The 18,753-nt window shown below is 59.7% G+C and overlaps 1 protein-coding gene across 1 annotated transcript in view; it reads right to left on the reverse strand.

Annotated features, from left to right (window-relative positions):
• Positions 1-18,753, reverse strand: part of PKP3 (plakophilin 3) — a 43,410-nt gene that overhangs the window by 3,767 nt on the left and 20,890 nt on the right. Inside the window, exons 3-13 of the mRNA XM_006131652.4 lie at positions 16,956-17,047; positions 15,404-16,128; positions 13,853-13,976; positions 13,394-13,598; positions 9,368-9,542; positions 8,649-8,766; positions 7,083-7,250; positions 6,066-6,248; positions 5,138-5,291; positions 3,855-4,047; positions 3,161-3,248 (exon numbers count right to left, since the gene is read on the reverse strand). Of these exons, the coding sequence (XP_006131714.3) occupies positions 3,161-3,248; positions 3,855-4,047; positions 5,138-5,291; positions 6,066-6,248; positions 7,083-7,250; positions 8,649-8,766; positions 9,368-9,542; positions 13,394-13,598; positions 13,853-13,976; positions 15,404-16,128; positions 16,956-17,047 (2,225 nt within the window). The remainder of the gene's footprint in view (positions 1-3,160; positions 3,249-3,854; positions 4,048-5,137; positions 5,292-6,065; positions 6,249-7,082; positions 7,251-8,648; positions 8,767-9,367; positions 9,543-13,393; positions 13,599-13,852; positions 13,977-15,403; positions 16,129-16,955; positions 17,048-18,753) is intronic.

The following is an 18,753-nucleotide window of genomic DNA, read 5'->3' on the forward strand; positions in this document are numbered from 1 at the left end:
CAGGAGAGAGGAGGGGAGGGAAATCACACCTGCAGGCCTACGGTCTCCACAGTGCCCCTCTACCGCCACCCTCTGACAGTCGGACCCTGGGACGCTGAACCCTCCAAATCCCTCATATGGGCCAGGGAAAACCCTGCTCCTTCATGCAGCACTAGCTGCTCACACCAAGGCGAGGCTGTAACCAGGCTGAGGACCGATAGCCCAAGTTGTCCCCTCCCTTGGTTGTCTCTGGGCCATTTTTCCCTAATAGGGGTTGGATACCATTAGACCGTCTGGTCACCTGGCGCTAACGGGCCAAGGAAATGGAGGAGGAGCGAGGAAGCCGCTGTGGGGAGAGCAGAACCAGGAGTGGCGAGGCAGTGAGAGACAGGGAGGGGAATGAGGACCCTCAGGTAGCTCCCTGCCCACTCTCATGAACCGGCTGCTTCTGCATTTCCTAGACAGCCACGAGGCACAACAAAGCTCTCGCCCCAGGGCTGCACCGGCATCTCCACAGACAGCCCAGGGCGCCTCCAGTGTGCTTCCGATGGAGCAGGTGCCTTCGCACTGAGCACCAAGGAGCCTCCTGCAAGAGGCGACGGGGTCCCAGCCCACCCGGCTCCATCTTAACACCTCAGGTCAAGATGGAGCAAGGATTGATGGGCTCCGTGGGCTCCCCCTTGGATTTCAGAGGCGACCCGGAGCTCTCACAGCAGCCCCTGTGCCATGTTGTGGGGATGTCCCGATGAGGAATTGGGGCAAGCCAGGAAGAGGCTGTTCCCTGGAGAATTCACCCCAGGTTTCATGCTGCGCCCAGGAAGTGTAGGGACGCTGTGCTCAGGCCCCTGCCGCACGGGCCCCCTTAGCTGGCTGTGCTTGCTGTTTGGATGGAAGAAGCTGCCCACAGTCACCTGGGATGTCACTCCCTGGGCCAGCCCCAAAGCGAGGACTAAAGAGATCACTGGAGTGGGGTGTCACTCTCCTGCCCTGCCACCTAGCGCCCTGACTCCAAGACTAGATCATTTTAAAATCCCCGGAGGCAGAGAACTGAGCATAAGGACAGTCGCTGAGCAGAGCCGCTTGTCCGTGGACACCTGGCCACGTGCAGGCTGACAGGGTGGCCATAGCTCCCCATTGCCTTCCCATGCACTGCCCCAGGATGGGGGGCCCTTGAACAGGCATAGGGGAGAGTTGGGCTTAGCCCCCACCTGTCACTAACTAGCTGCCTCTCCCAGCGGGTGAGATAACAGGCCAACCAGCAGGTCATTTAAGGGGGAGCCATGGGAAGACTTCTGGAGGGGCCCTTTCTCATTCTGCTAGGCCAGGCAAAGGGCTGGCTGGGAACAGGGCAGGCAGCAGGGTCTGGGTTTTCCTGTTCGGACGGAAGCTGAACTGTGTCTACAGCCCTGGCAAAAGCCAAAGAAACACCCTGGTGGGAGGTTCCCTGATGAACTGGCAAGCAAGTTGGTCCCCCTGGCTGACACAGTAGGGAAACCAAGGCAAGGTTGGGTGAGACCCTGTTCCACACCCCTCTCCCGTCTGAATGAACTTCCAGTTTTTAAAGCAACGGCCCTTGAATACCAGCCTCCTCCTGCCCACCACCACCATCTGCTGGACCCACGGCTGACATGTGTCTTCCTGGGGGTGAATTATTCCCTGGAGCCTGCCTGGGCTGCTTCCTCCTTGCTGCTCAAACAGGAGTGAAAGGGGCGCAGGAAGCCTTTAGCTAACGTCTAGACGCGTCAAGTTTGAGCTCCACGCAGCCAGCTTCGGTGTGCTAGCCTGCGTCTCAACGGGGCTTTGCAGACGGGCAAAGCAAACTCAACCAAGCACCCACAAACGAAGCACTCAGGCTCCCTGCTTGCCACGACAGGGGAGTTACTGGGGCTGTAGAAAAATGAACTTAACCTTGATGGGAAATTCCAACGTTTGGAACAAAAACAGAGTTTGGAATTTCCTTGCAGCACAAATTCTGAAAGGTTTGGATTAAAAAATGTCAGTGTTGTCTTCAAGTCATCATTGTCAAGTCCAAGTCAAGTCTCACGTCACTACAGTTCAAGTCTCAAGTCGAGTCTTGAGTCCCTAAAGTCACTTTTGAGTCAAGTCCCAAGTTGAGTCTCAAGTCTTAATTTAAAAAAATTTCAAGTCACTTTTGTACAAGCCATCAATATCGGAATTTAACAAATATCGTCGATTTAACAAAATTAGCAAGTCTCAAGTCGAGTCTCAAGTCACAAACAATGAACCCAAGTCGAGTCTCAAGTCGAGTCACCTAGGCGACTTAAGTCAGACTCGAGTTTGAGCCGTGGGACTCGAATCAGCAACTCTGAAAAATGTTGACGTTGAAACCATTTCAGGCAGCACGTGTCCTATCAGGTAATGTTAATGTGTCTCACGATGGGATGAGAACAATCAAGTTGAAGTGAAACATGCTGGCTGCATCTAGACTGGCAAGTTTTTCCGCAAAAGCAGCTGCTTTTGTGGAAAAACTTGCCAGCTGTCTACACTGGCTGCTTGAATTTCCGCAAGAACACTGACGATCTCATGTAAGATTGTCAGTGTTCTTGCGGAAATACTATGCTGCTCCCATTCGGGCAAAAGTCCTTTTGTGCAAAGCTTTTGCGCAAAAGGGCCAGTGTAGACAGCTCAGACTGGTTTTGCACAAAAAAGCCCCGATCTCAAAAATGGCGATCGGGGCTTTTTTGTGGAAAAGCGCGTCTAGATTGACACGGACGCTTTTCCGCAAAAAGTGCTTTTGTGGAAAAGCGTCTGTGCCAATCTAGATGCTCTTTTCCGCAAATGCTTTTAACAGAAAACTTTTCTGTTAAAAGCATTTGCAGAAAATCATGCCAGTCTAGACGCAGCCGCTGAGTTTATCGAAGCAAAGCCACTGGATGCTTTCTCACCGATAGCAGCACGTACCCGTCGAACACGTGGGGATGGAAAAAATCCCCTTGCCCCATGGAAACCCATTGCGTGGAAAAGTTTCAGACCAGCTCTCTTGGTTTCCCTACATCTGCTCACTCTCCCTAGCACCACTCTCTTTGTCCTAGTCTGGACAATGCCTTCAGATCAACAGCAGGAAAACTCCCACCAGGGACAAACCAACCCTTGGCCCGGGCGAGAGAGGAACCACCCAGCCAGAGGCTCAGCTGAGCTAGTGACTCAGGGAGGAGCGTACCATCTTGTAGTCCCGGTGAAGCTTGGCGTACTGCCACATGTTGGCCAGCAGGCTGGACGCCGCCCTGGAGGACTTCTCGCTGTCCGAGCTAGGGCAAACACACAGAGGACACAATGATGCTCTTTGCTCCTCTCCCACTAGAGTCCGTCTGGCACCGTGGGGCCGTGCTCTGGGAGAGGCGCTATGAACAAAGGCTGGGGATTTGGGGAGGGGAGAGCGGAGAGGAGAACCAATGGAGTACGCCAGGACCAGATGGTCACTGCTCCACTCTGAGGGCCCCTCACATAACCGCCATGCTGGGTGCGGCTGGAGAAGTTACTGACACATGGGACAGCTGATTCCTGGGAAGATAAGGCGGGGGGACTAGAAGTGTCCATACACATATCGGGGCGAGGGAATTATTCCCCAAGGTGCGCTCCTCTGGTGTAAGGACCTAGGATGACTCCGTGGGAGCAATTCCTGGTGAGAAGACACACTCAGTGGTCCTGGGGCAGCTCTTAGAGTGAGTAGCAGGGACTCTGACCGGCCCAAGCTCAGCAGGGGGTGCAGTGGCAGGAAGTCCTTTGCCTGCCACCAGACTGGTCGGGAAAAGGCAGACCAGGAAAGGGGTCTCAGGCATTGACCTGAGCTGAGCTCCTGGGCGCCGGGAGCTGAGGGGCAGGGCTGAGGGCGGCCTCACTGGGCTGGCTCCCACCTGTCCCTTTTCTTCTTGATGTAGAAGAGCTTCCGGAGGCCGTCGAAGTAGACGATGTCGCGGGCGGCAACGGAGCTCCCCACCACCAGGTTGTTCAGCACGGCCACGATGTTCACGATGACGTCGGCCGGGGGCTCCTTCTCGCCCACGCTCCCGGGGAGCTTCTCAATCAGATGGTTCACCACCTTGGTTGCTGCCGAGGCAAACGGGCTGGGGTCAGGGTTCGGCACGGTGGGCGGGGGCCAAGCCTGGGAACCGCGCAGCCACCAACTTGGAGAGGAGGTGGCCAGCGGCCTGGCTGATGGGCGAGCCACAGGCATGACGGGGAGAGAAGCCAGTGGGTGCAGCAAATGGCCTAACGCAGCAGCAGCGCCACACAATTCCCAGCTGGCACCAAACGGAGGGGGGTGCAAAAGCCAGCGAGGACAGAGCCAGGGCTCTGCGTGGCCCTGCCCGCGGGACAGCTGCAGGGCCCAGCACCGGGGAAGCTCAGACGCACAAGCAGTCAACAGATCGGGGCTCAGCTTGGGAAATGCTGCTGCAGCATCTGGGGCGAGCCAGTGGGGGGCCTGGACATGCCGGCAGCCAAGGAGGGCGAGAGGCCTGGCGTAGCCGGGAGCCATGCACTGTGTGTTCTGTCATCACGGAGATCACACCCGCCCCGGCAACCTCTGGGCATATGGCAAAAGGCGGCCAGTGCTCGGCTCTGTGCGCAGAGGGGTCGTGTCCTAAGTTCCCTGAAAGCTGCATGGCCAGGCAACCGGCTACCAAGGGCTGGGCCGGTGGGGAGAGGAGCCCCTCCCTGGGCCCCGCTAGACTGGCTGCGGCTGGGGAGAGGTGCCCCTCACCTGGCCCCAAGAGGCTGCGGCAGCGGAGGGCTGGGGGAGGTCTCTTCCTTGCCACAGCCCTGTGGCACAGCTGCACCCCAAACTCCTATCCCCAGCGATGCCTCAGAGTCGTCACCCGCAGCTGGAACCTTCCCCCCAACCCGCTGCCCCCGAGCTCCCTCCCACACTCCCAACCCTCGGCCCCAACCCCCTACACACCTCACCTCCATATTGGGGCACATACCAAACCTACTCAGCTGTGTTTGGGCCCCCCTGGAACGACCCCGGGGAGTGAGGAGAACGAGCTAGGCCTGGCTGGCCCCAGGGAGAGCTGTGGGGACGCTGCCCCTGAGGGGGAAGGGCTCCCAGACGGGCAGCCTTTGGCGCTAGCCCCTCTCCCCCCAGCTGCCTTGCCCTGGGCTCTGGGCTCTCCCCCGGCCCCGCCCCGGCACTCACCCATCTCGTCCTTGTTGCGCGTGTTGCGGGACAGGTTGCGGATCAGCCCGGTCAGGGAGCGCAGCTGGTGATGGTCGGCCGTGCGGACTCGGTCCAGCACGGGGTTCAGGATCCGCTCCTGCTCCAGCGCCACCCTGCTCAGCACCCCGGCCCACTGCGCGTGGGGGTTGGGAAAGCGAGCGTTACAGAGTCCTGCCTTTCGATACCGCCTCCTTCCTGGCCCAGGTACCCCCTCAGCACCCAGGCATCCACCTGGCTCTGCCAGCAGCCACAGCCCTTTCCCCAGCCTCACTTGGCCCCATTCTCAGGGTGGGGCCCCCTCTGGTGGTGCCTTCCCTGCCCCCTCACACCCGTACTTCACCCTGCCCCGCAAGTGCTGCCCCGGACACAAGTGCGCCGCAGTCGGGCGGGCTACAGGCACGTCTGCTCCCCGAACGCTACCAGCTGCCAGATCACGGTGGGCCCTGGGGCATGAGAGCAGGGCTGGTGGCATCACTTCCTAGAAGGTGGGTACAGAGGCTCAGCTCAGCCTGACCCCTCGGAGCACCAGCCACTGCTGGGATTTGGGTCCTTCCCCCCACCCCTCTGCTGCTCCCTCTTCCTTTTTCTGGGGCATTTCCCCTGGTGCCAGGGAGGGCAGGGGCCATGCGCCCACCCTAACATACAGACAGTGACATGGGCCACCACGGTGCCCCATGCTGGCAGAGGGGACCAGAAGCCCAGGGGCTAAACAGCCCCCCTGCACTGCCCCACCATGGAGTCCAGCCTCGGGCTGAGCCTCTCTGCAGCGGTGGCCTTCGAGAGCCCCGTCTGAGCCAGAGCCGGGCATGGGTGGGCAGTGGGCACTGCTCTTCTCGCTAACCTGTCACACACCTCCCTGGCCAAGGGAAAGACCTCAGCCTGGGCCCGTCCCGGCGCCCAACCTCACCCGCCGGTCTCCGGCCGTGATGTTCTGCAGCGCCCCCGAGGCCGCCTCCGTGGTGTGCTTGTTCAGCTCGCAGCGCTGCAGCAGCCGGTTGTAGATGCCCACGATCTGCGGGTTCCAGAGCCACTCCATCCCCTTGGGGTCCTTGGAGACTTCCGTGAAGGTCACCAGGTCTGTGTTCATGTGCTGGTGGGTGGGGAGAGGCCATCAGGAAACAAACGCAGCCCTACAGGGGGCCCGGCTTCCCTCTCGCCTCCATCTCCTCCCCTATGTGTCCTTCCCTAGCACCCCCATCTCCTCCCTATCACCCGGGCCACCAGGAGCACCCAGCGCCTCCCGGGGTCTGTGACCTGTGTGCTCAGCCGGCCGTGCAGGCGCCTCCTGGGAGCCTGCTACAGCCAGACACACAAGTATGTGCGGAACCCGGCTGCAAATGCCAACTTCTCTCATGGGAACTGCTTAGGCTCCCAGCCAATCACAGGCTCGGAAGAGCACCAGGTGACTCCTATGGCCTGTTTCTTCTCAGCCTGTGTGACAGGCCCTTGCAGGGCTCACAAAGGGCTGTGTCGCCCACTGTATCCTACAGGGAAATGGGGAGGTGGGAGTGTGTCTCACAGACATCTCACACTCACACAGGGCCTGAGCCACCGTCCACTGGAGCCAAGGAGAGATGCACCCTGGCTGCAATGGGCTGAATTAGCTGGAGGAATTATCTGTTCACCAATGTTCCCTTTCATTTTTTCCATCCATGAGCGGGATACATTTTGTTAGATGCACTGAAGCACGTGCAGGTGTGCACCACCAGTAGAAACACAGGCTGCCGACTGAGGGCACTCTGCTAATCAGCTGGGCAGCCCCTGAATTTCTCCTGGGCAGCTGCCCAAGCGCTCAGCTTACAGGGAACACCGCTGCTCGCCCCTCATTGTAGCGCCCCAAGACATCACTCAGTGGCCACGGCTGATTCGAGCCCCTCCTGCTCCTCCCATTGCCGCACACGATGTGCCTTCCCCCCATTCTCACCTCTCGCGTTCTCCTGCCCTGGGGACTGAAGCAGCCCACCAGCTCCCCTGTCCCAGCAGTGTTATCGCCCCTCCGGTGCCCCTCCAGCCGCTGCAGCGAGGAAGGGGGCATCTCGTCGTACAGGCGATAGGAGAGGTTCCGCAGCACACACACGGCGTTCTCCACACTCTGTGGGTGGGGGAGGGCAGGTCAGTCCCAGCGGGCTGGCTGTGCAGAGCCCACATGGCAGAGCAGCGGTTTTCCAACTTTTTTTTCTCACAACCCAGTTGCAGAAAATGCTGGATGCTCGCAACCCACCAGAATTACATCTTTGGCCTTGCGCGGGCTCCAGGGTGGGGCTGGGGGGCTTGGGGTGCAGGAGGGGATCCAGGTTTGGGGGGAGCTCAGGGTTGAAACAGGGGTGGAGGCGTGGGCTCAGCTTAGCAGATGCCAGTCAGTGGTGGTGATAAGGGAGGTTTCAAGACTGGCACCGCAGGCCATGCTGCGCCCTGCAAGCAGCCAGCAGCCAGTGCACAAAACAGCTCTGGGCATGGCTCGCCTCCACGGGCACCGCCCCCAGCTCTCATTGGCTGGTTCCTGGCCAATGAGAATGCAGAGACGGCACTCAGGATGGGGGCAGCGCATGGAGCCCTGTTTCTCCCTCCTCCCGCCGAGGAGCCAGACCTGAGCTGGCTGCTGCCGTGGCGCAGTGTGATCTGCGGTGCCAGGGCAGGCAGGGAGCTGCCTTAGCGCCCCGCTGGTCACCTGGCCACCCTGCAGCAAGGTGACCCAGTGCCTGACATGCCAGTCCTGGGCTGCGACTCGTACTTTGAAAACCACTGGACGAGAGCCTGGGCCCAGCCAAAGAGGGGCTGGGGACAGGGCCTCTCCCCAGGGCTGGGTTAATGCTCCCACAGTGCCACTGTGCCAACAAAGCCCTCAGCCAGGCGTGTCTAAGGGGCCCATCTCCCTGGTATCCAGGCTCGGGGTGGCCCACGGTCAATGAGCTGGCCCAGGGCTCTGGGAAGCTGGCAGCTGCTCAGCAAAGGGTTCTGACAGCAGCAGCTTTAGGAGTCTGGCTGCCCATGGGGCCTACACGCCTGCTCTCCCCAGCCCTCATTGCACCTTGGAGCGGCTCCAGGGCACTCTGCTGCCCCGGCCTGCTCTCCAGAGCCATGACGAGCTGCAGGCTGGCTGGGACAGGCCCTGCTGGAAACACCCCATTGTTCTCAAGCTGGGGTGACACGGCCCAGCACCAGCTGCCGTCAGACCCGCCCTGCAGGGGAGTCTGGGGGCTGGCGGAGCTCAGGGTGGGTGCCCATGCTGTGCTGCTGGGGGGTGGAGGAGGTCACCTCCTTTGGGGCAGAGCCCAGTGAACCTCAGGTGTGTGTGCGGGGGACGACCAAGGAAGCTGGCCCTGCAGTGATGTCCTGCTCAGAGCCAGGAGGAAGCAGCAACAAGAACAGAGTTTCACACACCCCGCCCCGCCACACTGAACCGTACCCCACCTAGGCTGGCAGCTCTAAGCAGTGGAGACGAGGGTCTGTAGCACAGAGGGGCAGATGCAGACTCCCTCCAGGGACTCACCTTGTCCTCTGACTTCCCCACCTCCAGAGCTCTGTTGATGTAATTGATCATGGAGTCCACCAGCCCGTGGCACTCACGCATCTTCTGCCGGGTCTGCTGGCTGGCAGAGCTGAGATTCCTGCCGGGGGAGCGCAGGGCACAGCGTGACCCACACGCCTCTGGGGTGCGGTGCACTGTCCTGTCTAGGGGCACTGAGCCCACTTACAGAGAGAGTGATGACTCTGCTCGGCTGCCTTAGCCAAGAGCCAGCCGGCTTTTAGCCCCCGCAGCAACTCCTGCACTAAGCCCCACAGGTCCCAGGTTTGGCTCCGCCTGTTGGCGTCACACAGCAGTGTATGGAAGAGTCTCCCATACCCCCAGACTGCTGGGATACCCTCCTCTGCCAGGCCAGAGCCCCTGCCCATGTAGGGAGGGGATGCTATTTCCAACAGCAGTCGATGCTGCCAAGGGAGATCCTGCAGTGTCCCTATTCCTGAGCTTGGCTTTGCTGCCTGACCCTGCCGGCTCCCCAGTTCCTGCAGCATGAGGATGGCAGGGAGATAGTAGCCTGCCCAGAGGGTGTGGCCTTAACACAGGGGAGCCAGAACCACTACTGGCACCTAGAGTGGCAGGGAGAAAGCCTCCATTGCTGTGTGGCCCAGAGCTCTCCCAGCCTGCGTGGCTCCGTGGCCAGGGCAGCGGGCCGGCTCTCCGTGCCCAGGAGCTGGCCGCACCTTTACCTGAGGAAGCCTGTGGAGTTGTAGAAGATCTCCGCTTCCGAGGCGTTCTGCTGGATGATGGCGGCACTGCCTGTGCCGGAGAGCGGGGTCAGGACCAGGTCGGTGAGATGCTCCAGCGTGTCCCGAGCCAGCCGGTCCTTTAGGGTGTCGCTGGAGGAGAGATTCCACAGGATCCCTGCCAGCCACAGAAAGCAGCACTGAGCAGCCAGGCTGGATGAGGCGCTGAGCCATTTGCACTGGGGTTCACGCTCCCCTTCCTCTAACTAGACTGCCAGGCTAGCTGCCCCGCCAGGCTCACACACTCGCCTCCCAGAGCGCGGGTGCGGCTGCTCCCGGCTCGCCATGGGGCTCCAGCAGCAAGGGAGCTCTGCCCCCCTCACCTGAGTCACTGAGTCCCCCCAGACAGCCCATAGCTACCAGCCTCTGACCTGTCACTGTGGGAACAGGCAGCCCTCAGAGGACTCCTCCAATTAGGGATGTGAACCGGGGGATGCTTATGGGTAATGGTGAACCAGCACCCGGGAGCAGCCCCCACCCACAGAGGGCTGCTCCAGTCCTGCTGGGCCGACTGTGCCGTGGGCCAGTGGTCACCCATCTGGGATCCTGTTTAATGGGTTAACCAGTTAAACCTCACTGATTACATGGGATTTTACATCCCCACTCCCATTGGAAGATACTCCAAAGCTCAGAAACACCCATGCAGGGACCCCCAGAATGGCAGGCATGCTGCACTCTGCACCGAATCGGGCAGGCCCCATGTGGATGGGCAGCCTCCAGGGGGTGGGGAGGGTCTAATTATCAGCAGCTCCAGCGACACCGACACACAAGTATCAGGCAGAGACGGCTGGGAAGGGAGACCTGCAGCTCCGAGGAGCAGCCAGTGCCTGCCACCGGCTGACTGATAACCCGCAATGGGAGATGGGAGGAGACAGACGCAGTGTGAATCCAAGCTGTGCAGGGACCTGTTCCAGCCGCTCTGATGCCAAGCAAAGCAGCGGCGCTGGGGCGCTGCTCCAAGAAACACCCAGTTTGGGGAGCGGGTCCCAGCAAGTTCCCAGGAGCGTGTCAGAGCAGGGCAGCCCCTCAGGCTGGTTACGTGCCGCGTGCTGCAGTCCGGAGCTCCCTGGCGGGAGGGAGGGAGGCGTCTGGCTGCCCCGCTAGGGCTAGGAGCATGGCCTGGGACACAAGCCTGGATGCAATTCCCAGCTCCACCAGGACTCTCCCTGTGCCCCAGGGTAGGTCGCCACGTGAGGCTTTGGGTCTGAGCCCCAGCTGTAAAATGGGGCTAATACCTCCCCGGGCTGCTGTGAGCCTGCCTAGAGGCACTCAACCCCACAGCCCCCCCACTGCTCATGTGTTAGGCCCCAGATTCCCTGGCTGAGGCTCTGCGCAATGAGGGCCCAGCCCCATGGGGGACAGTTCTAACCGCCCCAGAGGCAGTGCGACCCGCCGAGGAGGCCCCTGCCTGCCAGGCACTCCCTGTGTGCAGGGCCGGTCTGCCTGGGGTGGTGTTGCCTCCAGCTGCATTTAACTAAAACCATGTTTACAGACTCCATTACGCTGCATTAAGCCCTTCGCATCACTGGGCCCGGCTTCCCCATTAGCCCTGGTATTAGCTGAGACAACCCGAATCTAGCAGGCAGGATTAGCAAGAGCCTTGGTAATGGAGGCAACTGTAAGCTCTGCTATTCCTGCCAGCCAGACACAGAGCCAGGTGGAGCCTGGCCCCTGGCCACGGCTCTCGCACACCCCTCCCACCCATCCCCCTGCTCCCTCGGCTCTCTCCAGCAGCCAGGCTGGCTAGGAGACGGCTGTCTCCCTCCCCCATCTCTCTCTGCCTCAGCCCCACCTCTTAGCAGCAGGCTCCTGGGGTGTCGCCCCACCTGGTTACCTAAAAGGAACAGCTTCCCTTCTCATGCCAGGGCAGCCTGGCGGGCTAGTCCCTCCTCCCACCTGCCGGGCAGGACTGTCTGAGCTTCCCAGCCACCCAAGGGCCTTCTTTCCTTGCTAGAGCCCCGCCTGGTCCCCAGTGATAAGACCTGGCTGTTCAGTAACCAAGGCTGCCTGTCCCTTGAGTGCCAGCACCTGAGAGCAGGGTTCAGGTGCCGGCGCTCTGGCACGCCCAGGGGCCCTGACGGCCGGTGTCAGCACCAGGCGGGCAGAGGGATCTGCGCTCCAAAAACGGAGGCCTCCTGCTCCGCCAGCGGCCTCTCCCTTGCTGTGCTCCCTGCCCTGGCTCCCCGGCCTGCCTCAGAACGAGGCCAAGTAACCACCAGGCCTCAGCACTGTCCAGTCGAGTCACGTTGGCCCCGTCAGCTCTAAAGAGAGCGGAGCCGCCAAGAGGGCCTGGCACAGCCCCCGCCTCGCCGGCACTTTGTACGCAGGGAGCCTGGACGGTTCCACCCCACAGCGCCTCCTGAGGGAATGGATTCCCCGCACCACACTCCTGCGGCGCAGGGCCGGGCTATTTACCCCAGCTTGGGAGTGGGGACCTGCGCAGAGACCAAGGGCTAGAGCAGGGGTGGGCAAGATACGGACCTTGGGCTGGATCCAGCCCACCAAGCCATTTGATCTGACCTGTGGCCGCCTTGCCATGCCCCCGCCCCTGAGCGGGGGAGTGCGCAAAGAAATGTGCTGTTCAAAATGGCTGGCAGCTCCCCCCCCCCATCCCTCCTGCCAGGGGCTTATGGAGCCTCATGGGAGCTGCCGGCTGCTTTGAACAGCGCGTGACTTTGCGCACGGCCCCACCCACAGGTCCCGTTTGGCCTGAGAGCCGGGGAGCCCACAAAGTCTCCTCCCCCTGTCAGGGCGTGGCGCCTAGAGGGAACCACTGGCTGTTCAAAACCCCTGGCAGGGTGAGGGCAGGGGACGAGAGACTTCACGGGCTTCCCCGCCCCCAGGCCTCGATTGGCCGGGGACGGGGAAGCATGCAGAGTCTTCCCTCCCGCCAGGAGCACGCAGCACCTAGAGGGAACCGCCCCTTCCACCTGAGAAGGCCCAGCCTGCAACCACTACCAAAATTAGTGAAGTGATCCTCCCTGCAAAAATTACTGCCCACCCCTGGGCTAGAGTCACACAGCATTTCGGGGCCTAGTGCTCTTTGAAAAGTGCCCAAGGTCACACAAGAAGTCTGAAGCCAGGTCTCCCAAGTGCCCAGCCAGTGTTCTAACCTCCAGGCCTTCTGCACTCCACCAGCCACTCTGAACCCTCGCTAGGTAGGTCCAGGAGAGGAGGCATGAGCATGCAGCCTCAGAGGCTGAGGAGCCATGGCCCCTACTGCCATTGCTCCTGGGCAAGAAGGTTTGACAGCTTCTTATTCGAACCCTAACCTAGAACCAGCCAAAACAGCTCTGACATATTTGTTTCCCATTTTTTCGGAAAAGTTGGAAATGTTGACCAAAAATATTTTTTTCATCAACATGTCAACTAGCCCAATTCAAATGCTTTCCTCTTCCAATATCTACCTAGTCTAGTGCCACCTGTTGGAGATCTCGTGGAACTACAATGGGAGTTGAAGGAGTGAGAATGAGGTTTGGACATTTTTGGCTGATCCCAGAAGAATGTGCTATCACCTATTCAGCTGGCTGGGAACACCCACTGGGGTGAGGGGGTGCTCAGTACTCTCAGGACAACCCCCTGTTTTAGATGTGCCCAAAGTTTCTGGCAAACTTCTTGCTGAGCTGAAAATGTCCAGGCTTCGCTCCACCCAAAGAGAGATTTCTTTTAAAAGCCACCGGATCTTGTTAGCCTTTGCTGAGACATGGAGCCTCCGTGTCATGAGTCTGAGCAAAGCTTTCCAATGGTTTCCGTGCTCTCAGGTGGCTGCTCCTCACTGAGGACTAGGGCCCTCTGCAGGCTGCAAAAGCAGCATGTGCATGGAAGGTGGGAAAGCAAGGAGGGGGACATTGAACAGGAGCCAGCGGTGGGATCTGGGGAAGAAGGCGGCTGTGATTTTGCACGGGAGGGATAACAAGGACCAACTTCCCTTTTCCCACCCGCCCTCTTGCTCCCTCCCCCTACACTGACCCGTGACGTTCTTCCGCAGCTCGTCATCCTGCTCGCGCAGCGTCCTCATCAGCTCATAGATGCCGTTCTCCTCCACCAGCGCCAGCTTGTTCTCAGCGTTGTCGTAGATGAAGTTGCGCATGGCGCCAGTGGCATGGCGCTGCACCTCCTGATTGGAGCAGTTGAAAAGCTTCACCAGCTTGGGCACGGCCTGGAGGCTGCGAGCCTGGAAGGGAGGCGGGGTGGCGGGTGAGAAGGGGGCCGGGCCTGCAGACCCAGGAGTCTTCCCCTGGGTCACCACTAGCTCATGTTCATGGGAGGCTCCCCACAATGCACAGCAGGACCTCTGGGGACACCGCCAGGGTCACAGCCTGGCTAGAGTGGCTGCTGCAGAGTTGTGTTCTCCCCTCCCCCCGCCCCCAGCCAGCCCGGCGTGGCGTCTGTGTCCCCACCCCACCATGCACCCATCCCCCTCCACACCTGCTTCTTGGCGTCATTGTCACTGTAGCACTTGTGCTGGATGTAGGCAGCTCCCAGCACCTGCAGGTTGGGGTCGTTGGCCATCAGGTATTTCACTGCCGACGGCAGGTCAATGTCGTCAAACCTGGGAACCGAGGGAGGGTCCTGAGTGGCTACCGCGGTCCCAGGCTGCCCTCCCAGCAGAGCAGAGAACGTGGGACATGGTGCAGCCAGGAGCCCCCACCCCAAGCCCTGCCCCCCCTTCACCGGGCCCACGACACGTGGTTGCCCACCTCTGGTCCAAGATGACTGGTCAGGGCAGCACTTCTTCAGCTCCCACCATGCAGCTGCTCACCCTGCCCTTAGGGGGGACTGCTGAGGACGATGTGCTATGCCCAGAGCCAAGCGGGCCGTGGCCATACACTGCAGTCCATGGCCGTGCTAGCTCTGGAAGCAGCAGGGCCCCAGTCAGTCCTTTGCCACAGCATCAGTCCTGCTGGGACACGTCGCCCCACTCTGCTTTGCTGCTGTACCTGATGGGTGAGCTGCAGAACTCACCTCCTGAATGGGAGGGCATCAGGCAACAGCTCGATCCCTTAGCCATGGGTTCCCAAACTGGGGGGCGTGCCCCTCTGGGGGGGCATGAAGAAATTCCAGGGGGGGCACGAGGCGACCCAGCCACACCCCCACCCCTATCAATCCCACCCCAAGTTTTGCTGCTATTTTTTTGGGGGGGAGGGTGGAAGGATTTCTCAAAAATCAAAAAGGGGGTGTGATGCCAAAAATCAAAAAGGGGGTGTGAGTTTGGGAGCGACTCGCTGCCTAAGACGGAGGGACAGTCACTCTCCAAACTAGGGATATAATAGCGTAGTCAATTAACCGATAAGCAAAAGCTTATAAACTACACCCATTCCCCTGCTCCTTGCCAGTAAACTTTTTATCAGGTTGGCCAGCAGCCCGGCTCAGCCCTGGCTCATGCCAGATTCGGGACCTATCTCCTCTGCAGCTCTTCATTTAAAGTGTATTAGGAGCCAGGCAAGCAGGCGGCCCGGCTCAGTTCCAGCTCACACAGGATCCAGGAGCTCAGAGGCTGCTGCCACCCCATGCTGCTGCCTCTGTAGCAGAGGCAGCAGGGCAGGGCGGCAGGGAGCCAGTCTGTGAGGGGAGCTGGTTTGTAAACTGGCTCCCCGTGTGGACCAGCCCCCACCTGGCACCCCGCACTGCTGCCTCTGATACAGATGCAGCAGCACAGAGTGACAGGGGCTCCTCGGGAATGGAGCCGGAGCACACTGGCTGCCAGCTCCTCCCCTGGAGACTACAGAATAGTCAAGTAACCGATAAGAAATCATGAGGTTAATCGACTATTCAATTAATTGATATTTCAAATCCCTACCCAAAGCATCCACAATGCAGGAGACTATGGAAATGCAGCAGTCCCAGGGACTATGCCAGGCCCAGAGTCCCAGTTCCCCTGGACCTTCTTGGAAAGCTCAGCATGTTCCTCTAACCTTGGCCAGGCTGGCTTCACAGCCCTCCCACACCCTGACTCCTGGCTGCGGGCGTCAGACTCACCCTCCGGAGTAGGAGTTCTGGGACACCAGGGTGTGGTGGCCGTTGTACATGTCGAGGGTGCGCAGGTCCTGCAGGTGGTGGTTGGACTCGGCCAGGCTGCGCACAGAGGGGGCCCGGGTGCTGCGCTCCATCATGCCCCCGTAGGAGCTCCCCACAACTGGCGGTGGAGCTGGGAGGCTGCCGAAGGAGCCGGAGCTGAGGCGGGAGCGGTTGTTGCTCTGGAAGCGCTGAAGGGTGCGCATGGCGGGCGCACGGATGGTCCGGTTCTGAGGCACCTCCACGCTGTCCATCCAGTCACCGGGCCCCTGGGTCCCAGCATTGGAGCCGGCACTCATCTGCCTCTCGAAGGTGTAGGATCTGGTGAAGCTGCCGTTGTTTCTGCCTCTGTAGAGGGTCCCCGGGTCCAGCTTCTCAGAGACTATGCTGTAGCGGTCGTCCATGCCTGTAGAGGGCCCTCCCCCGTCCGTCAGGCGCATCGAATGCAACGACATGGTGTCGAAGTTCGGCCGGGCTTGGTAGTGCCGCTCGTGGAAGGAACAGGGCCGGGAAGAGGCGCTGGCAGCCTGCGAGAGGGTGTGATTCATGCGGTAGGCGGAGCCCGGGGGCACACCCCCATTGCTGATGGTGGCCATCCTCTTGTGAGGACCGAGGTCCACCGCGGAGCGGGAGGACCAGCTGGTGGACTTGAGGCTGTTGTACCCATTCTTGGCAGGTGGCTGGTACAGCTGGGGGAGAGGAGAAATGGGTCAGGGATGTCTCCTTTTGACAGGAAACACAGGGCACGTCCTGCAGACATCTGGCCCCGCAACCTGAGCCTGGGATCTGAAGGACAAGATGGGGTGGGGGGGGGACTTCCCCCCCCCCCACACCCCAGGAAGAGAGATCCTGCAGGCTCAACAGTGCCTATATGGCCCTGGCAAAGGCTAGCAAGTGGGCAGTTGTCAGATGTCCTCGTCTGGAGATGCTGAGTTAGACAGGTCTACGGGGTCTCACCACTGGGCCTGCAGACCTTTTAGCGCTGGAGGGGATGCGTGGAAGGGAACCAGCCCAGCATGACTCTCAGATCCTAGTTGGGTTTAAAAGCACCCTTTGACGTGGAGGCTCTGAGACAGCGAGAAACCCTGGCCTTGGCCAATGGGAGTTCTGCCATTCATGTTGGTACAGCCAGGATTTCACCCACTGACCGGGGGCCTGCTGGAGCCTGCTATAGCACTGGGCTACGCTAGAGTGCCTGAGTGCCAGGTGTTCCTACTGCCCCCCCTAGAGAACCTCGCCCCCTTGTCTTCCCCCCAGTGGCGCCTGGGGGAAATGTGCCCCCCTCCATCATGATCAGGACCAAGAACTTCCCCACACCTGGCTTGCAACACCCCCCCCCCCCCCCCCAGCCACTGCCCAGTGTCTGGGCTTCCTAAGGGCCACAGGAAGAGAAGCAGCCAGCTGATACAGCGTGCTCATGGCTGGGTCCCAGACACTGCGGTGAGGGGAGCCGTATACAGGCCCATTGGCCAGCCCCGCCTGTCTAGCTCCACGCTGCAGGTGAGCTAGTACTCACAGTGCCCTTGGGGTCCAAGCCATTGGTCTGGGATCGGGAGCTGAAGGACTTCTGCAGGGTGTTGTTGTACTGGCCCTGGGAGGAGCTGATACCTGCAGGACGGACAGACAGACAGTGTTAGCAAAACTCAGCATGTGCCGTGGGTGTTCAAAGCACAGCGCCAGGGGAACGGGGACTGGGCAGGGGCATAGGGAGGGGTTACTACACCTGGACGTGAATACCCAGTGCTCTGGTGGGGGGGGGGGGAGAGTTACACTGTGGGTTTGGTGACTGGCCCCTCCTATGCATCCGCAATCAACTGAACCGCCGCCCTGGAGCCAAGCACCCGCACAGTCTTGTCTGGCTCAGCAGCCCAATGCTGCAGCCGGGCGGGGACAATCCCGGCTTGGCAGCCACAGGGAGACTATCACATCACGGGGGTGGGGCAAGGGGGGGCTACAGTGGGTATGGATGCAAATACTGGCCAGGGTCTCATCTCTGCGCCCAGGGCTTAGTTTGGCCTGTGTTAGTGGATAGGAACCTGGGAGGCAGTTCATCTGCTGAACCTAAAACTCACAAGCCCTAGCTGCAACCCCAAGCCCTCCCTGTGCCTTGCTGGCCAGGAGAGCCCCAAGCTCCTCCAGGGGAGGGCAGGCCACATGGGGAAGTAGCTGAGCAAAAGAGGGGTGCTCTGCTAGTGTCAGGAGATGAGCTGCCTATGGGAGAAGTCTCTCTCATGACCCACAGCAACTCCTAGGCTGCCTCAGCCCACACACAGCTCAGCCCTGACTTCTAGCCCTCCTCGGTAGTCCAGTCCTGGGCCCCTCAGCTCTGACAGCGCACCTGGCCTGGCCCCCCCCTCGTACCACAGGCCTGGACCCACCCAGCTCTGATAATGCTCCTCTGTCTTGACCTGCACCCCTCTGTTATTCCAGCCCTGCCCCCCCCCCAGCTCTGCCAAAGCACCCCAGTCCTGACCTATACTTATACCTACTGTCCTAGCCCTGGCACCATCCAGCTCTGCCCACACACCCCAGTCCTGACCTATAGCTAGGGTTGCCAGGTGTCCGGTTTTGAACTGGACAGTCCAGTATTTGAGCGTTCTGTTCGGGAAACAAATTAAGAAAATAGAAATGTCTGGTGTTATTTAAATAAGATGGAATGAAGATTGTGATGTAATATCAAGTGTGTCCAGTATTTTTGCTGAAACCACCTGGTAACCCTATTCTCAAGCGGCACATTTTGTGAATCTAAACATGGCCCTTTTTTCTTCACATCAGGTGTGGGGTTTTTTTTTCATGAAACTGAATTTTTTCACATTTTCCACAAAGCCTTTATCACCCCATATTTTACTCAACAGTTGTAGTGGAAATTTGCCCAAACCTTTTCATTTCTCACTGGCTGGTCTTGAAAAATGAATTTAAAAAAAAAAATTGGAAAGAATTTTCCAAAAGAAAAATCTTACCAAGTACACAAACCACCTCCCCGTTCATTTTTTTACCCAGCTCTTCGGGTAACAATGGCAAACAACATGCTGAAAGAACACAAGAGAAACAACGATGTGGATGGAAAATGGTCGCTCACGTGCACCATTGCGAGGACCAAATTCTTCGGAACAACGGAAAAATTGTGTGTGTGTGTGAGGGGGAGTAGTTTTTGGTTGGTTGGTTTTTTTCTGTTTTCCAACCAGTCCCGAGCTGGGTAGGTGGCGATATCTCCACTGGGATCAGTGAGGTACACCAACATGGAAGGGCTGTGGTGGGCAGGGCTCCACAAAGGCTCAAGCACCCCTGCAAATTGCTCCAGCCTAGGGGTCTTT

This window comes from Pelodiscus sinensis, chromosome 4, assembly GCF_049634645.1.
Source record: "Pelodiscus sinensis isolate JC-2024 chromosome 4, ASM4963464v1, whole genome shotgun sequence".
Lineage (NCBI taxonomy): Eukaryota > Metazoa > Chordata > Testudines > Trionychidae > Pelodiscus > Pelodiscus sinensis.